This window comes from Podarcis filfolensis, assembly GCF_964270895.1.
Source record: "Podarcis filfolensis genome assembly, chromosome: W".
Lineage (NCBI taxonomy): Eukaryota > Metazoa > Chordata > Lepidosauria > Squamata > Lacertidae > Podarcis > Podarcis filfolensis.
The window spans coordinates 17214904-17231292 of NC_139619.1; the positions used below are offsets into that span (position 1 = coordinate 17214904).

General features: G+C 41.6%; 1 protein-coding gene across 2 annotated transcripts in view; it reads right to left on the reverse strand.

The window, feature by feature from the left end:
• LOC310753828 (cullin-4B) overlaps positions 1-7903 on the reverse strand; it is a 151633-nt gene extending 143730 nt beyond the window's left edge. Inside the window, exons 1-3 of one of the 2 annotated variants that reach the window (XM_083595178.1) lie at positions 7294-7903; positions 6740-7191; positions 2396-2511 (exon numbers count right to left, since the gene is read on the reverse strand). In XM_083595178.1, coding sequence (XP_083451304.1) covers positions 2396-2511; positions 6740-6911 — 288 coding nt within the window. In that variant the 5' untranslated portion in view covers positions 6912-7191; positions 7294-7903. Of the gene's footprint in view, positions 1-2395; positions 2512-6739; positions 7192-7293 lie in introns of those variants that run through there. The other variant, XM_083595179.1, reaches the window with a different exon arrangement.
• Between the last annotated feature and the right edge of the window lie 8486 nt (positions 7904-16389).

The window sequence follows — 16389 nt, forward strand, 5'->3', positions numbered from 1 at the left end:
TCCACTGCCTACACCTTGGTTGCAGCTTCAACACTACTTCTGATGCCATTCCAAAGCAGAGTGATAGCTTGCTGTTGCATGATAGAATTAATGCTTTGAAAGAATTCTGAATAAATAATAATAAATTTTATTTATAATGAATTTATATTTATATTTATTTATATTATTTATAATGAATTTACTTTATTATGTTCACAGACCAGCATAAGCAAAACATCTAAATAAATAGCATAACTGTATCTCTAAGTGGATAATTATTAAATTAATTGGGAGCAAGGACGAAACGTAGATTAAAGCATATACATAGAATACTTGATTAAGCATAGATAATGGATGAATAAAAACCAATAAGGAAAATTTAAGAGAGATCAGTTAAAAAAGAACAGCTGTATGGGATGGGGCTTCAGAAGTGCGGATATAACAATATGGGCCTTCTTGTTAGGTCTGATTAGTAACATAGACCATCCTTCGGCGAATATCTATCATGGCGGTGCAAAATCTGGCGACGAAATATGTCACTTCTGGGCTTTCGTCCTGTAGTAATAGGGAGATGTAGTGTTGTTCTGAATGCCCAGGGAACTTACATAGGATGGGCTGGATAAACCTGGCTCAAATGTCTATGTAATACTGGCAATGAAGAAGGGCATGCTCTGTTGTTTCCTGCTGCCCAGAGCCACATGGGCATTTCCTCTTGTCATATGGTATCTTCCTATAACGGCCTTCCTGTACTGCTGAAAGGAGGGCCTGACAACGGGTCAAGGTGAAAGCCCTTGGTTGTTTTGGTATTTCAAGATTAGCTATGTATGGCATTTGGGAAGTTGAGTATCTTCTGGTTTCGCTAATTAAAAATTTGGGGGACCTGGTTAGGTCTGCCTGTCGTTCTATGTCTACCACACGCTGTTTAATAATGTTCTTGCTTGTTCGTTCCCCATGCTAAGTAAGAACTGTGGATTGAATCCTAGAGTTGTTAGTATATTATCCACTGCTCGTTTCCATATCAAGTGGAAATCATCTTTGATAGTCAAGGAAGCAAGGCCGCTCAGAAGGGAGGCTAGTCTCAGCCAATAATTAAGAGTGGCAAGCCGCATTCTGGCCTTGATTCTTATGATTCTTTTAAAAATGTGTTCCAAAGCAGAGTGATAGCTTGCTGTTGCATGACAGAATTAACGCTTTGAACGAATTCTTGTACTACTTCATTTCATTTAGTGTGACAGCACCAACACTGTGGAACTCCCTGCCTATTGATATCAGGCAGGTGCCTTCACTGTATTTTTTCCAGTGCCTGCTGAAGACATTACTATTTAAACAAGCCTACCGAGATGTTTAGAAAGCTTGTTTTAGTTTGAATTTGTTATAGCCTACTCTATTATGGTTTGAACTTTCTGTATGTTTTAAATTATGGTTGCAATTTTTTAGTGATAATTTTATTATTTTATCTTTTTTGTAAACCTCTTTGAAAAAACACAGTAAGCAACTTAAGTTCCATATTGTTAGCAATACTGTAACTTGGATTCTACTCCTGGCAACTTTATTTTCTAGCTGTTTCCAGTTACTGATGCATACCCCTTAACTATCTGAAGAACAAGCCAAGATTAGTGTACTAATTTTCATTCCCATTAGCATCACAAGTTGAGTGCTGCACAGCTTGGTAAACACCAAGAATGTTTTATTGTATTTTATGTCCTATTTTATCAACTGCTGTAAACCATATTGATATTTTATAAGAGTGGATATATATATATATATATATATATATATATCAGAAGGCAGGTCCACTTGAACTTCCTGACACTCCAGATAGAGGTCCTGTAAAGGAGCCTCCCTGTCCCTCTCTTCTGGGATGATTAAACTTCACAACAAGTCTGTACTAGCACACCACAATCCTGAAGCAAACTGGGATGGAAGTGTCCATTCCAACAATAAGACCCTTTGCTTCCTTGTGAAACTGCTCAGCATATCCATCTAGAGCATCTTGGGTCAGACAAGCACTGCACCCTTGGAGATGTGCTTTGAAGTGTAGTCTGCCAATCTCTGAACTGCAGGACACTTAAAATTGTGGCCAGTGTTTGTTAAAGCACTACTATAAGCCAATAGTGAACATACCAGAAATCAGCAGGTCAGATTAACATATGAATATTTCTACTGGGCTGATGGAAAAAGTAAATCTCGCTTGACAAGCCCAGAAATGAAATTGTGAAGGAGCTCTTGTTGGTCATCTGAAATGCCATTTGTCCAACCTGAGGTCACACCTCACTGAATGATTATGAGATCATTCCCACACTCGAAATCAGGATCTTGTTTGAGGCCCTACAAAGTGGCCTAAAAACATCAGGATTGCTTTCAGTCATGTAGGACTTTACCTATGGTTCTGAACACTACAAGTTTTGACACTTACCTGATAGAGCTCTTCTAAGTTGTACTTAATGGAAGTACTGTTTTGAATAGCTTCTACAGCTTCTTTCAGTTTTTGCCAGGTTTCATCTGTGTAATTTTCAGGCAGTTTAGGTTTATCTGGAAGATATTTTTTTTAAAAGTGTCTTTTTTAAGAACATAAGAACAGCTCTTCTGGATCCAACCAAAGGCCCATTTAGTGAGCTTTCAATAGTGACCCACAAGATTTACTTCTGTGTCACTGGGCTACTGCCTGGACACAGCAGTGAGCTTGAATCCTGGTAAGATGGAGGCACTGTGGGTTAGTTCATGTCTGAAAAACTGGCCAATTGCCTACCCTGGATGCGGTTACACTCCCTCAAGGAAGAGGTTTGCAGTTTGGAGGTGCTTCTGGATCCAGCTCTGTCACTGGAGGCTCAAGTAGTCTCAATGGCTAGAAGTGCCTTTTACCAACTCCAACTGGTTTGACGGCTACAGCCATTCCTGGACCAAGAGAACCTGGACACAGCATTTCATGCAGTGGTTACTTTGGGATTGGATTACTGCAATGTGCTCTTGGGCAGGGGGGTTCCCTTGTAATTTATCCAAAAGCTGCAGTTAGTACAGAATGCTGCAGCACAACTGCTGGCAGAAGTGAGGCCTTATCAGCATATAACACCTGTGCTTAGAGGTCTGAACTGGTTGCCGATTTGCTGACAGGCCAAGTTCTTTTTAAAAATATATTTTATTAATTTTCCATACATTCGTACCACATTAACAGTTTACAATAAATTTTCCAGTTTTTTGACTTCCTTCAGCTTCTCTGCCAATCATTCAAATTCTAATTTTTTAGATACACATTTCCAAGACAGGCCAAGTTCAAGGTGTTACTATTAGTATAACGGTAAAGGGACCCCTGACCACTAGGTCCAGTCGTGACCGACTCTGGGGTTGCGGCGCTCATCTCGCTTTATTGGCCGAGGAAGCCGGCGTACAGCTTCCGGGTCATGTGGCCAGCATGACTAAGCCGCTTCTGACGAACCAGAGCAGCACACGGAAACGCCTTTTACCTTCCCGCCAGAGCGGTACCTATTTATCTACTTGCACTTTGATGTGTTTAGGAACCGCTAGGTTAGCAGGAGCAGGGACCGAGCAACGGGAGCTCACCCCGTCGCGGGGATTCGAACCGCCGACCTTCTGATCGGCAAGTCCTAGGCTCTGTGGTTTAACCCACAGGGCCACCCGCGTCCCTCTACTATTAGTATATAAAGCCCTTAATAACTTGGGATCAGTTTACTTATGAGATCACCTTACCCATGTGCCCACTCAACCACTTCATTTGGCAGAATTCAGTGTTTTACAGGTGCCATATAATACCCACACTTCTGTAAGACATCAATCATTTAGGTTTTTTCTACTATCAAGCAGTACATAAATTTGATGTAATAAATAAATAATAAATAAAACTCATAACCTAGGAAGAATGTCTGTTTATATGGTTTCTACTGTAAGGGGTTTATGTTTTATTGCTGTAAACTGTTGGGGGTTTTTTAAGATAGCAGCAGTGCTATTTTTCTAGAAAGAGAGGTGCCAGAACTCACCATGAATGCTTCTCTTGCTCTCTTATAATGGCAATAGTACCAACCTGAGAGGTGCAGGAACTGAGTTCCTGTGAGTTCCAGCTGAAACCGGAACTCTGTCCCATCAGTAGCTAAAGGCAAAGTTCTTTAGTGTTGCAATTTATTTATCCACAGTGGTGACTTCCAAGTAAAACAAATTAAAACCAAACATTAACTCTTAACAGCACAGACCTCTACCAAACTATGACCCCATCAGAGTGGTGAACCAGTTGAATTGGGGAGGACAAAAGAACCATCAAGCCAACTGATTGCAGATCATGAGGACATTCACACTGAACATGACAGCTTTGCTAATTACATAGGTGTCCTGTAGAAAACTAGGATGCCAATTTTCTTTCATATTCAGATAAAGCATTTATGCCTTCAGAAATATTCTACTATAATGTGCTGTATGCAAAGCTTCTCTTGAGGATTTTTCAGAATCTTCAGCAGGTAGACAATGTAACAGTCTGTCTCATGGCATGGATCTATCACCAGATGCACATTAGACAAGTACTCCAATACATGATTTTAACTTTAAACCAGTTTCAGGCAATGTATCAATACATGTGACCTGAACACCAGATTTTCTAGTACAGTTGATATCAGTACCAATTCTAGAGCTACCAATTCAGCTAAAGAAATATCCTCATCCTCAGACGTTTGCACACTCTTCAGTTGTGGTAAGAGTGGTGTATATAGAGCAGGCATGTCCAAAGTCCGTTTCAGGGGCCTAATCCAGCCCGCCGGTCAATTTAATCTGAACCCCATGGAAGTACATGTCTTGGGGTAAAATCCTAAAAAAAAAACCTCAGCAACCCCAATCCTAAGAAAAGCTCAAGAACTTTGGGGTAAAATTGTAAAAAAAAGTTCAACAATTCTGGGGTTAAATCCTAAAAATGCCCAACAACTTCAGTTCTAAAAACAACTTTGGTCGGCCCTCACTCATGTTCACTTCATCAAATCTGGCCCTCTGATATAGAGGAAGGAGAAGACACAGACTAGATATGCAAATTCACAGCACATGCGTGGTACCATTAATTTGACACTGAGACATTTGCCCAAAAGGAGCAAAAAGAGAATCAAATAGGTGCTCAATAAGAACTGGATTTACATGAGTCAGGAAATACATCTGCAGGATTCACATTTACCAGTCAGAAGCAGAATTATTTTTTTTAATGAGTGGAAGTGTCTTGGAAAGGCAAACATTGTTTAACAAAAGGCAACTTGATATGCACTTCTAGGGTACACAAACAGGAGTGTGCTTATGATGGTGAGGCCAAAATTACAAAAATAAGGACCACCTGTATTGCTTTTTTAATAGAGTGAAGGAAAGAAACAAACCACCAAGATATTCTAATTAGCTGTCATTCCCTGAAATAAGATACTTAAGATACTTTCTTTTAAAATAAATAAGTTAACTAATGTGCTTATGAGGCAAAACTGTCTTATGAGACATATTTAAAGACACAAGGGATTTTTGCAAACAGGATACAACAAAGCTCTTCAATGCCAAAGAAAAACATATTCACACCTGCTTTACAGGTATGAGCAGGTATCACTCTAAGCTTTCCCCCTCTTACCCATAAAGGTACCAGAATTAACCAAAGAATAGCAGTTCATGGTCTTTTATTAGCTGAAGTTCAATTTATCGAAGGAACTCCACATTCCCAATTTAACACCCTAATTACATCATGCTGTAAAATTCTGAGGGTTCAGCCAAGATCAACTTCAGCTCCCTCTCATTTTCTGCCTGTCCTTTTACCTGGGACTCAACCAAACACCAGAGGGAATATTTTTGCATCTGTCCATATTTTGTCACTTTAGAAGACCCTGACAGGTTCTCAAATTATGGAGGCAGACAAATCTTGGGGAACACAAAATTCCAGAAAAGGATAGGCTCCTTCCCTTCCCCACAAGATGAATTGCCTCTGGCAAACAACTGTGCTTAGTTCAAATTACATTTGTAGAGATAATTGTATCTCTAATGTTTTACCCCAAACCAACTGAGGAAGAAGGAAACGAATGAAGTGCTGCCACCTCATTTCCTGTGTATGGTTTTAGGAGAGGGTCAAGGATGTTCTGCACTATTCTGTGTAAGTACTGTACTACTACTCCAGAGCAGAGGTCCTCACATGCATGATGCAGCCGCAGGGAATGGCACACAGCTTTGCTTGAGACGCTCCACCCACTAACTTATGGAATAGAGCTGTAAAGCTTCACAAAAACTTGGTTTTACCAAGTTACAATTTCTATCTATAACTATTTAAAATTAGGCTGCTCTTGGCTTTTTCTCTGTTGTACTTTTTAAAACTTCATATTCCATTACACACTAAAACTGCAGCAAGAAATGGAACCTGGAGCAGGGATGTATAGTGAAGGGGTGTGGCCATGTTGAGGAGGACTGGCTTAATTCTGAATGCCATTGGAGAAGAAAAAACAATCCCTGTTCCTCCCCCTCTAGTCACCAGTTACATGGAGATTTAACCCCACAGAGCATGCCTCTTTTGTGCATTCTATATGAAAGAGCAGCTGACAGTTTTTTGGTTTAGCAAAAAAGAAAGAGCTACACTTGGAGATAAAGTTGTAACAGAGACCTGGTAAGTGGCCTGGCTTCCTCTAACAAAGGATTCCATGTCACAGTGTAATGAATAAGCCCTCACCCATGCAAGATTTCTGCAATATACTGTACAGGCCATCCCTCATGTAGATACATATTTCAGAGATAAAGAATGGCATCATCATGTTACCTTTAAAGTTCTTGATCACTAACTTCTTGGATGACCCAGGTTTACCATTGGCAAAACTGGAGACAGTAGAGGAGGCAGCTTTGGTCAGGCCATTTGTGTGATGTCCCACAGCTACAGAGGAAATTAAGAGACGTTTGTTTTTGAGCTGCTGCTGGGAAGACTCTTCGGCCATCTTCACATCAAGTCCAAAAAGGTCCAATGAGTCCTTAAAGCACAACTTCTTCTGCAGGTGATGGTTGGAAGAGACCCCAGATGAAAAAAGGGAGGTGGTAGTAGTAATAATAGATGATATGGAGGAGTTGCTTCTGGAAAGAAGGGAGGAGCAAGAGGAGATGGATTCAACTTCTCACTCGATACTGTTGCTATTTATTTTTCTTTTCTTGGAGTTGCTGCTACTAACATCAGTGGCAGGTCTGACCTCCTGAGCTGCGGCTGCTGGTGGGAAGAGAAACCTGTGGGGAACATAAACACCAGTGAGGTGAACAGGCTGAATGGCATCAAATCCTTCTGTTGTAAAGGACATGCAAAAAGAGTCCCAGAGCAGGTCAGATTACCTCTGCCTTGTGGTCCAGGTCCAAAGAGAGAACAGCTGCTTCCTTGTTAGACGGATCCCCTCCTTGTCTTTCCTCTCAGGAGGAACCCTTATTGGCCCTTCTGTCTAAGATGTTTGCTTCCCCCAAAGGGGCGGGAAGGTCTCCCTGGCAACCCTACCCCGACTCTTGCAAGGTTCTATCAGCAACTCATGGCCCCTCCGCAGCTCCTAGGAGGGGGGTTCTTTCAGTCTCTGCCTGGTTCCTTGTCCGAAACCGCCTCTCTCCTGAGGGGGCAGCGGAGAAAGGAGTCACGCCCCCTTTCCCCCCACCTCTTTCGCGATCCAGAGAGGGGAAGGAGGTAGCTCTGCCTCCTTGTTACTGTCAAAACATCAGCGCAGTGACAAGTGAGTCTAAAGGATGGCGGCACATCCGGCCGCTCGGCATACTGGGAGTCCACCCTCCCCAGAAACATTTGCCGGGTAGCTCGAAAAAAGCTTCAGGTTTTTCGGCCACAATCTCACTTAGGGTGTGGAGAAATGCAGTAGGCAAGCCGGCTCCTGCCCTCTTTTCCGCGCTCATCCGCTCACTCAAACAAACAGACATTAACTCGCTCGCTTCTGCTTTTTCACCTACCTTCTGACCTACCGGAAGTGATCATATTACCGGGTGTCTGCTGTTGGTAGTGGTGCGGATCTCTCGAGCGCAGTGATGAAGCTCGGGTTCGTTGGGAAGCCTCACGCTCCAGCCCGTTGAAACGTTTCTTTACGTAAAGAGGTGGGGCTACCGCCGCGCTGTGGCTCTTCCGCAAAGCGTTGGTAGTGGGTATCATGAGGCACATCGCATGCTGTAGTAGCAAGCGTGGTATTGCTCGTACTGCTAGCTGCGATCCTTCCTCTCTTTCTTTTCCTCCTCCCTACCACTCGAATTAAGCCCTGTGGGTTTTCTTAACTGAGTGGATAAAAGCAAGGGAGGAGGGCTGGGCTATTTCTTGAGAGCAGCTTCTTTCCCTGCCTAATCTTCGCTTTCTCTTTGTTCATTTCGGGGCGGGGGGTAGAGTGAAGAGATGTGTCCCATACCCCCTTAATTTCCTGGGCAGTAATAGGTTAAGAGGAAATGGGGAGGGCCGTATACACAGATTCTTAGCCAATACAGTGGTACCTCGGGTTAAGTACTTAATTCGTTCCGGAGGTCCGTTCTTAACCTGAAGCTGTTCTTAACCTGAAGCACCACTTTAGCTAATGGGGCCTCCTGCTGCCGCTGCGCCACTGCTGCACGATTTCTGTTCTCATCCTGAAGCAAAGTTCTTAACCCGAAGTAATATTTCTGGATTAGCAGAGTCTGTAACCTGAAGCGCATATAACCTGAAGCGTATGTAACCCAAGGTACCACTGTATAAGATACTTACAGATGGAAAAGATAGAGGCGGTTTTGCCCTCCCAGACTTTAAATTATATTATGAAGCTGCATATCTGGTATGGATTAGGGACTGCATGAAGCTGAAAAAGCAAGAAGCATTAGGATTGGAAGGACATGACAATAGCTTTGGCTGGCACGCATACTTATGGTATGGGAAAGGGAAGGTACATAAAAGTTTCTATAACCATATAATTAGGAAATCAGTAATGAGAGTATGGGAGAGATATAAAGATCTCTTAGAACAGAAGACCCCTTGGTGGCTTTCACCACATGAAGCTTTACTGCTCAAACCACTTGGAAAGAAAGGAAAGTGGCTTACGGAAAATGGAAATTAAGAGATTATGAGGAAATAAAAGACCACTTTCAGAGTTGGTTACACTATCGGCAATTACATGAAATATACAAAGAAGACAGTTTTTTATACGACATCTAGATTCCAAAAGGAAGTTGTAGAAGGGAAGTTGAAGCTGCTGAAAGGTGCATATAGTATTCTGCTAGAATGGGAAACAAAAGATGAAGAGGTGAAATCAGTTATGATTAAATGGGCACAAGATATAGGTCACAATATAATGTTTGAAGACTTTTGAATTATGGTGCTGGAGGAGACTCTTGAGAGTCCCATGGACTGCAAGAAGATCAAACCTCTCCATTCTGAAGGAAATCAGCCCTGAGTGCTCACTGGAAGGACAGATCCTGAAGCTGAGACTCCAATACTTTGGCCACCTCATGAGAAGAGAAGACTCCCTGGAAAAGACCATGATGTTGGGAAAGATGGAGGGCACAAGGAGAAGGGGACGACAGAGGACGAGATGGTTGGACAGTGTTCTCGAAGCTACCAGCATGAGTTTGACCAAACTGCGAGAGGCAGTGCAAGACAGGAGTGCCTGGTGTGCTTTGGTCCATTGGGTCACGAAGAGTCAGACATGACTAAACAACAACAACAATCGCCTGTTTAACTGACTCTTTATTTGCTTTCTTTGACAATTGTTTCTCCTTATCCGCAATTTCATCCAAGATACCTTTTTTCCTTTTTCCTTTCAATTTCTTTTAAAATAAGTTTTGTTATATAGACAGTCCTCTCATTACCGCCTTACTTGCGTCCCAGATTGTCTGCAATTTTGTCTGTCCTTGAATGTTTATTTTGAAATAGTCACTCAAAGCCTTTTTAACTTTTTCTATAAATTTTTGATCATCTAATAAATCTTCATTCAATCTCCATTTAAATGAAATTTGACTTTTTTTTTGTATTTTCATTATCAAGGAATTATGATCTGAAAATGTCCTGGGATTAATCTTGATTTTTTTAACTTGAGGTTCCAACTCTTTTGAAATCCATAAAGAGTCTATTCTTGAACTACTTTCATGAACATGGCTATAATAAGTGAACTCTTTATCAAACAAATGTCTTGTTCTCCATCAGATTCGAAGTTTGAGCCAAATCAAAAAAGGTACAGTGGTACCTCGGGTTACATACCACTGTATTTTATCCTTGGCCTTCCCCCCCCCCCGATAAACTTAGAGATTTCTTTCTGCCATTTTTTAAAACATTCGTCTTTCACAATTACTGGGACTAATTAGAAGAGGAATAGCGTTTTTGGCAGCACATTCATTTTGACCGCCGCTGTTTTTCCTAGCAGTGAGAGATTCAGGAGACTTCCGGGTTGGCGCCTCCGGCAATGGCGGAGCTCCTCCGATCAGGAGGAACTTGCTCCGTGAAAAGCAGGGTCTGACCGCCACGGCGAAGGCGGAGACCCATTGAAATCACAGGCGGGAGAAGCCTGTGAACTTGGGATTCGGCTGGCACCCTTTGCGCCTCCCCTACTCGCGGGGAAACCCTATTTTGGGGATCCGGAGCGACGTGGGGTGAGTGGCGCGATGCTTTGAATCGACTGCTTCTTTCACGGAGTGAAGCCGCATTGCTGCTGCCGGAGAGCGCTGACTTTTTCCTGTGGACAATTGGATTTTAAACAACTACCCGTGAGTAGAACGGAAAATTGGATCTTGAAATACTTTAATTTGGCACTGAAGCGGGAAGGTTCTAAACAGGAAGTCCGCCTTCCGCTTTTGTAAATAGATTGAAGCAAAGACGCTACAAGCTAAAGTCTCTGAAAGCTTTTGACAAAGGATTAAATTTCCATACAAAATACAAAACCCCCCTTGGAAGCAGGAGAAGCGGGGGGACGTTTTGGACCTAGTGAGCCTGCAGGAGAGAGGGAAAATTAAATTACCACTGCTCTGAACCTGGGAACGGGCTGCTAGATGACGTTTGGGGAATGTTCATTGACAGAACGGATTTGACAGCTAGCTAAAATAAGAAAGATACTGTTTCCATTGTCCTCTTCTGCGTTCAAAAAAGGAGGAAAAAGTAACTGAAAATCAAAACTATTTTTATTTGCTCGAGTTGCGCTTGAAAGAATTGATACAAGTGGAGACTGTTTCCCTCTAGAGGGAGCATGTGAAACTGTTACAGGAGTGTAACAGGGAGATCTCCAGCTGCAAGATAAGGATTCTGAGAACCAGAGCTTGACCTTGGACCATTCAAAATGTTGATAGGAGAAGCTATTGTGACTGTATTATATAAGATAAACTACTCGCTGGAACAGCTTCATAAAAAGACAGATGACACGATCTTTAAAATTGATAACTTGGAACAGAAAGTGACTAATTTGAGTCAAAAAGCGAGTACCAACACAGAAACAATTCAGGACTTGGCACAGGAATACACCCTGGCAGGACAAATGGTGGAGGAAAAGGAGAAAGCTGTTGTTGTGAAACCTAAAGTAGTACAAGCGGGATCCTTAGTTTTTCAGAAGCAAATTGAGGATTATAAATTGAGGTCTTCCATAATTGAATCTAGCAAAAGTCAGATTTTGAGGATTGGATCCCGGCTTGGACTGAAGAAGGAAAGTTGGAAAGATCCTTCTATCCAGGGATTGACTGACTTTTGGGACATGGGTTTGGGTTTGGAGGAGCCTGAAGTTTTGGGGGCCTTTAGATTTGGAGGAATCCTGAAATACGTCCTGAAACACTTTATGGACTTTAGTTTTAATCATGGAAATTTGGCTGAACTGTCCAGAAGGAATAAAAGTACTGTTAGGTTGGAGTTTTCCCAAGATTTGCTCCTGAGCATTAAAGAATATGAAGAAGATCTGCAGAAGGGACTTGGAAAAGATTTAAGAGCCTCGGACATAAGATCTCCAGGTTGATGGACTATATGGATCTGACGGAAAGGACTGGCAGAATCCGAAACCAGGGAAAGGAGATGGTGGAAGAAGACTGGAAAATTTAAAGTGTATATTTAGAAATATTGTAAAATAACAACTGTTAGAAAAATGGTGGAATGATATTTTATGGATTTAGCAGAAATGCTATAAGAAGTTAAGTATATATAAGTAATTTAGTCTTAATGGGAAATAAGGTTAAAAAATATGTTATTTATGATGTGATATAAAATAGAGAAAGATGGAAAGGATTTGCTGAAACAAGTACTAGAAGTGGGATACAAAAAGGGAGGTGTGAGGAAGTCGAGGAAACAAGGGAATGAAGGATAGAGTATGGAAAAGGAGGGATGTTTTTAAATTGTTTTTGTTTTGCTTCATTTATGTGTTTAGTTTAATGGGTTCAGGTTGGGTTTTGTATTGTTTATATATTGTATTGTATTGTTTTTGCTTTTTTTCTCTTTCGTTTTTTTATTTTCTGTCTTTCTTTTTCTTTCTTCTCCTTTTTTGTAACTTTTAAAAGTAATAAATATTATTTTTTAAAAAAAGCAATGAGAGATTCATTCTGCACCATATTTCTAAATTTCTTTTTATCTCAAGCCAAATTTTTCATAGTTGTCTTTGTATAAGTTTATATTTCTTGATGTTAGCCATATCCCTAAATACTTAACCTTTTTGTGGACTTCTATCTCAATATTTAGCTCCAATTCCTTTTTTTTTCCTTCTTCCTTCAAGTTTTTAACTAGTAGTTTTGTTTTATTCCTGTTTAATTTAAGTCCTGCCACTTCCCCAAATTTCTGAATCTTTTCTATAACTTTAGGGAGTGAGGTTTTTGGGTCTTCCACAGTTATCACTAAGTCATCAGCATACTTTTAATTTAAACTCACTTTTCCCAGTTTTTATGCCTGTAATCTATTTATCTATTTATCTGCTCTTATGTTTCTGGCAAGTACTTCCAGTACCAGGATGAACAACAATGGTGATAATGCACATCCTTGTCTAGTTCCTTTTTGTATCTTACATTCGTCCGTTATCACCTGATTTATAATTAGTTGTCCTTTTTGCTCTGAGTAAATTGCTAATATTCCTGGCAGTGGTGGTTGCTCGTGAGTAACCAGGCAGGACTCCGACCTGTCTTTTACAGATTTTATTTGGTGCAAAACTATTTACAGTGCAGAACCACAAGTTCATGTCTGCATCTATCACTAGCAGAATCTAGGATTGGCCTCTTCTGGGTTCTTCCCCCAACATAAGAACTTAGTCACCCCCAGCCGTTTCCTTCCTTCTTTGCATTTTACCCTTCTGCACAAGGTGAGCGACGGAAGAGGCATGTTTCCCTCCTGGCCGGCTGGGGCTCCCAGCAGCATCCTCTAGCCCTTTCCCCTCCTTTACCCTGGAGGTGTGGCTTTCCCCACCGCAGGAAGAGGAACTGCTTCGCAAGATTTTCAGAGGTTCCCTGTATCCCAACGGCCCCTCTGCCTCCCTTCCCTGTTCCGATGGCAGTCCCCTGACAGGACCACATTTAATTTATTTGAGTAACTTTGTCATGAATTTCCAAGAGACGTTGTCAAAAGCTTTCTCAGCATCAATAAGCATCATTGCTGCTTTCTTTTCATTTTCAACCTCCAGGTATTGTATTATATTCAGAATATTCCTTATATTCTCCTTCATTTGTCTACCTGGAAGAAACCCTGCCTGATCTTGATGTATATACTCATTTAGTATTTTTTTCAATCTATTAGCTAATATGTTTGCAAACAATTTGTAATTGTTGTTTAACAAAGAAATAGGCCTGTAATTTTTAATTTGCAGCAAGTCTGCATCTTGTTTTGGGATGTCATGTAGGCCTCTTTCCGTGTTTCTGGGATTTCACCTGTAATCAATATCTCATTCATGACATCTTTCAAGGGATTCACTAATTGCTCACTTAACTTTTTGTAATATTTTGCCGTAAGTCCATCCAGGCCTGGTGACTTGCCATTTCGTTCTGCTTCCCTTGAACCCCTTCCAAGGTTCCCATCATCCCTTTTTGTTCCTCAATTCTCCTACCTCCTCTTTGGCCTTTTCTGGTTTGTCTACTTTGGTTTCCAGCTTGTTGACCTTGTCTCCCAATATCCCAAATTGCTCTTTCAGTAGTCTATTTGAGTTTTCAATGTCTCTATGAACTTGTTCAATCAATGTTTGATTAGATTTTTCCATATCCATGAACCTGTTGTGTAAAGTTTTGCATCAACTGAACCATTTCTTTCCTAAATTCCAAAAGTTGTTGTGCAAGTAAATCTGTCTGCTCTCTCCCCCCTTTATGAGGCAGTTCCTCTTGGACACTGGGCCTTCTAGCTGCAGCTGCAGCTGCAGCTTTTCTGGTTACTGTTCCTTCCTGTTTACCCGACATGTCTATATCAGTTGCTTCCCAGTGTTATTTTGAATTATTCAAGGTCACACCTGCAAAGCCCAACTCTGTCCAGCCGTGAGATGGTTTCCCACCTCCCATACTTATTTTCCACTTTCCCTTTCCCTTTTGTCTGCCTTCTCCCTCCCCTCTGCAGCAAATCATACAGTCATACAATAACAAAAAGAAAGAGCAGAGAGGAAAAGGAACAGCCAATAAAATTAAAAGACTTAAAATATACAGTTCAAAGGGAGAAAAAAAAAATAAAATTAAAAAGTCCAAAAAGAAAAAAAAAAGGGCAGTACAATTTCAGTTTTATGTCTTTAAGAGCAAGGTTGTACTTAATTTGTACTTTTGTTGTTGTTGTTTAGTCATTTAGTCATGTCCGACTCTTTGTGACCCAATGGACCAGAGCACGCCAGGCACTCCTGTCTTCCACTGCCTCCCGCAGTTTGGTCAAACTCATGCTGGTAGCTTCGAGAACACTGTCCAACCATCTCGTCTTCTGTCGTCCCCTTCTCCTTGTGCCCTCCATCTTTCCCAGCATCAGGGTCTTTTCCAGGGAGTCTTCTCTTCTCATGAGGTGGCCAAAGTATTGGAGCCTCAGCTTCAGGATCCATCCTTCCAGTGAGCACTCAGGGCTGATTTCCTTCAGAATGGAGAGGTTTGATCTTCTTGCAGTCCATGGGACTCTCAAGAGTCTCCTCCAGCACCATAATTCAAAAGCATCAATTCTTTGGCGATCTGCCTTCTTTATGGTCCAGCTCTCACTTCCATTCATCACTACTGGGAAAACCATAGCTTTAACTATACGGACCTTTGTTGGCAAGGTGATGTCTCTGCTTTTTAAGATGCTGTCTAGGTTGGTCATTGCTTTTCTCCCAAGAAGCAGGCGTCTTTTAATTTTGTGGCTGCTGTCACCATCTGCAGTGATCATGGAGCCCAAGAAAGTAAAATCTCTCACTGCCTCCATTTCTTCCCCTTCTATTTACCAGGAGGTGATGGGACCAGTGGCCATGATCTTCGTTTTTTTGATGTTGAGCTTCAGACCATATTTTGCACTCTCCTCTTTCACCCTCAATAAAAGGTTCTTTAATTCCTCCTCACTTTCTGCCATCAAGGTTGTGTCATTTCATATTTGAGGTTGTTGATATTTCTTCCGGCAATCTTAATTCCGGCTAGGGATTCATCCAGCCCAGCCTTTCGCATGATGAATTCTGCATATAAGTTAAATAAGCAGGGAGACAATATACAGCCTTGTTGTACTCCTTTCCCAATTTTGAACCAATCAGTTGTTCCATATCCAGTTCTAACTGTAGCTTCTTGTCCCACATAGAGATTTATCAGGAGACAGATGAGGTGATCAGGCACTCCCATTTCTTTAAGAACTTGCCATAGTTTGCTGTGGTTGACACAGTCAAAGGCTTTTGCATAGTCAATGAAGCAGAAGTAGATGTCTTTCTGGAACTCTCTAGCTTTCTCCATAATCCAGCGCATGTTTGCAATTTGGTCTCTGGTTCCTCTTCCCCTTCGTGCATAAACTTGGATTACTGTGATGTTAAAAGGTCTGCCTTGGATTCGTATCGAGATAATTCTATCATTTTTGAGATTGCATCCCAGTACAGCTTTTGCCACCCTTTTGTTGACAATGAGGGCCACTCCATTTCTTTTACGGGATTCTTGCCCACAGTAGTAGATGTGATGGTCATCCGAACTGAAATCGCCCATTCCCGTCCATTTTAGTTCACTGATGCCCAGGATGTCAATATTTATTCTTGCCATCTCATTTTTGACCACTTCCAACTTACCAAGGTTCATGGTTCTTACATTCCAGGTTCCTATGCAATATTTTTCTTTACAGCACTGGACTTTCCTTTCACTTCCAGGCATATCCGCAACTGAGCGTCCTTTTGGCTTTGGCCCAGCTGCTTCATCAGCTCTGAATCTACTTGTACTTGTCCTCCGCTCTCCCTCAGTAGCATGTTGGACGCCTTCCGACCTGAGGGGCTCATCTTCCAGCGTCATAACTTTTATATGCCTGTTGTCTTTGTCCATGGAGTTTTCTTGGCAGGGATACTGGAGTGGCTTGCCGGT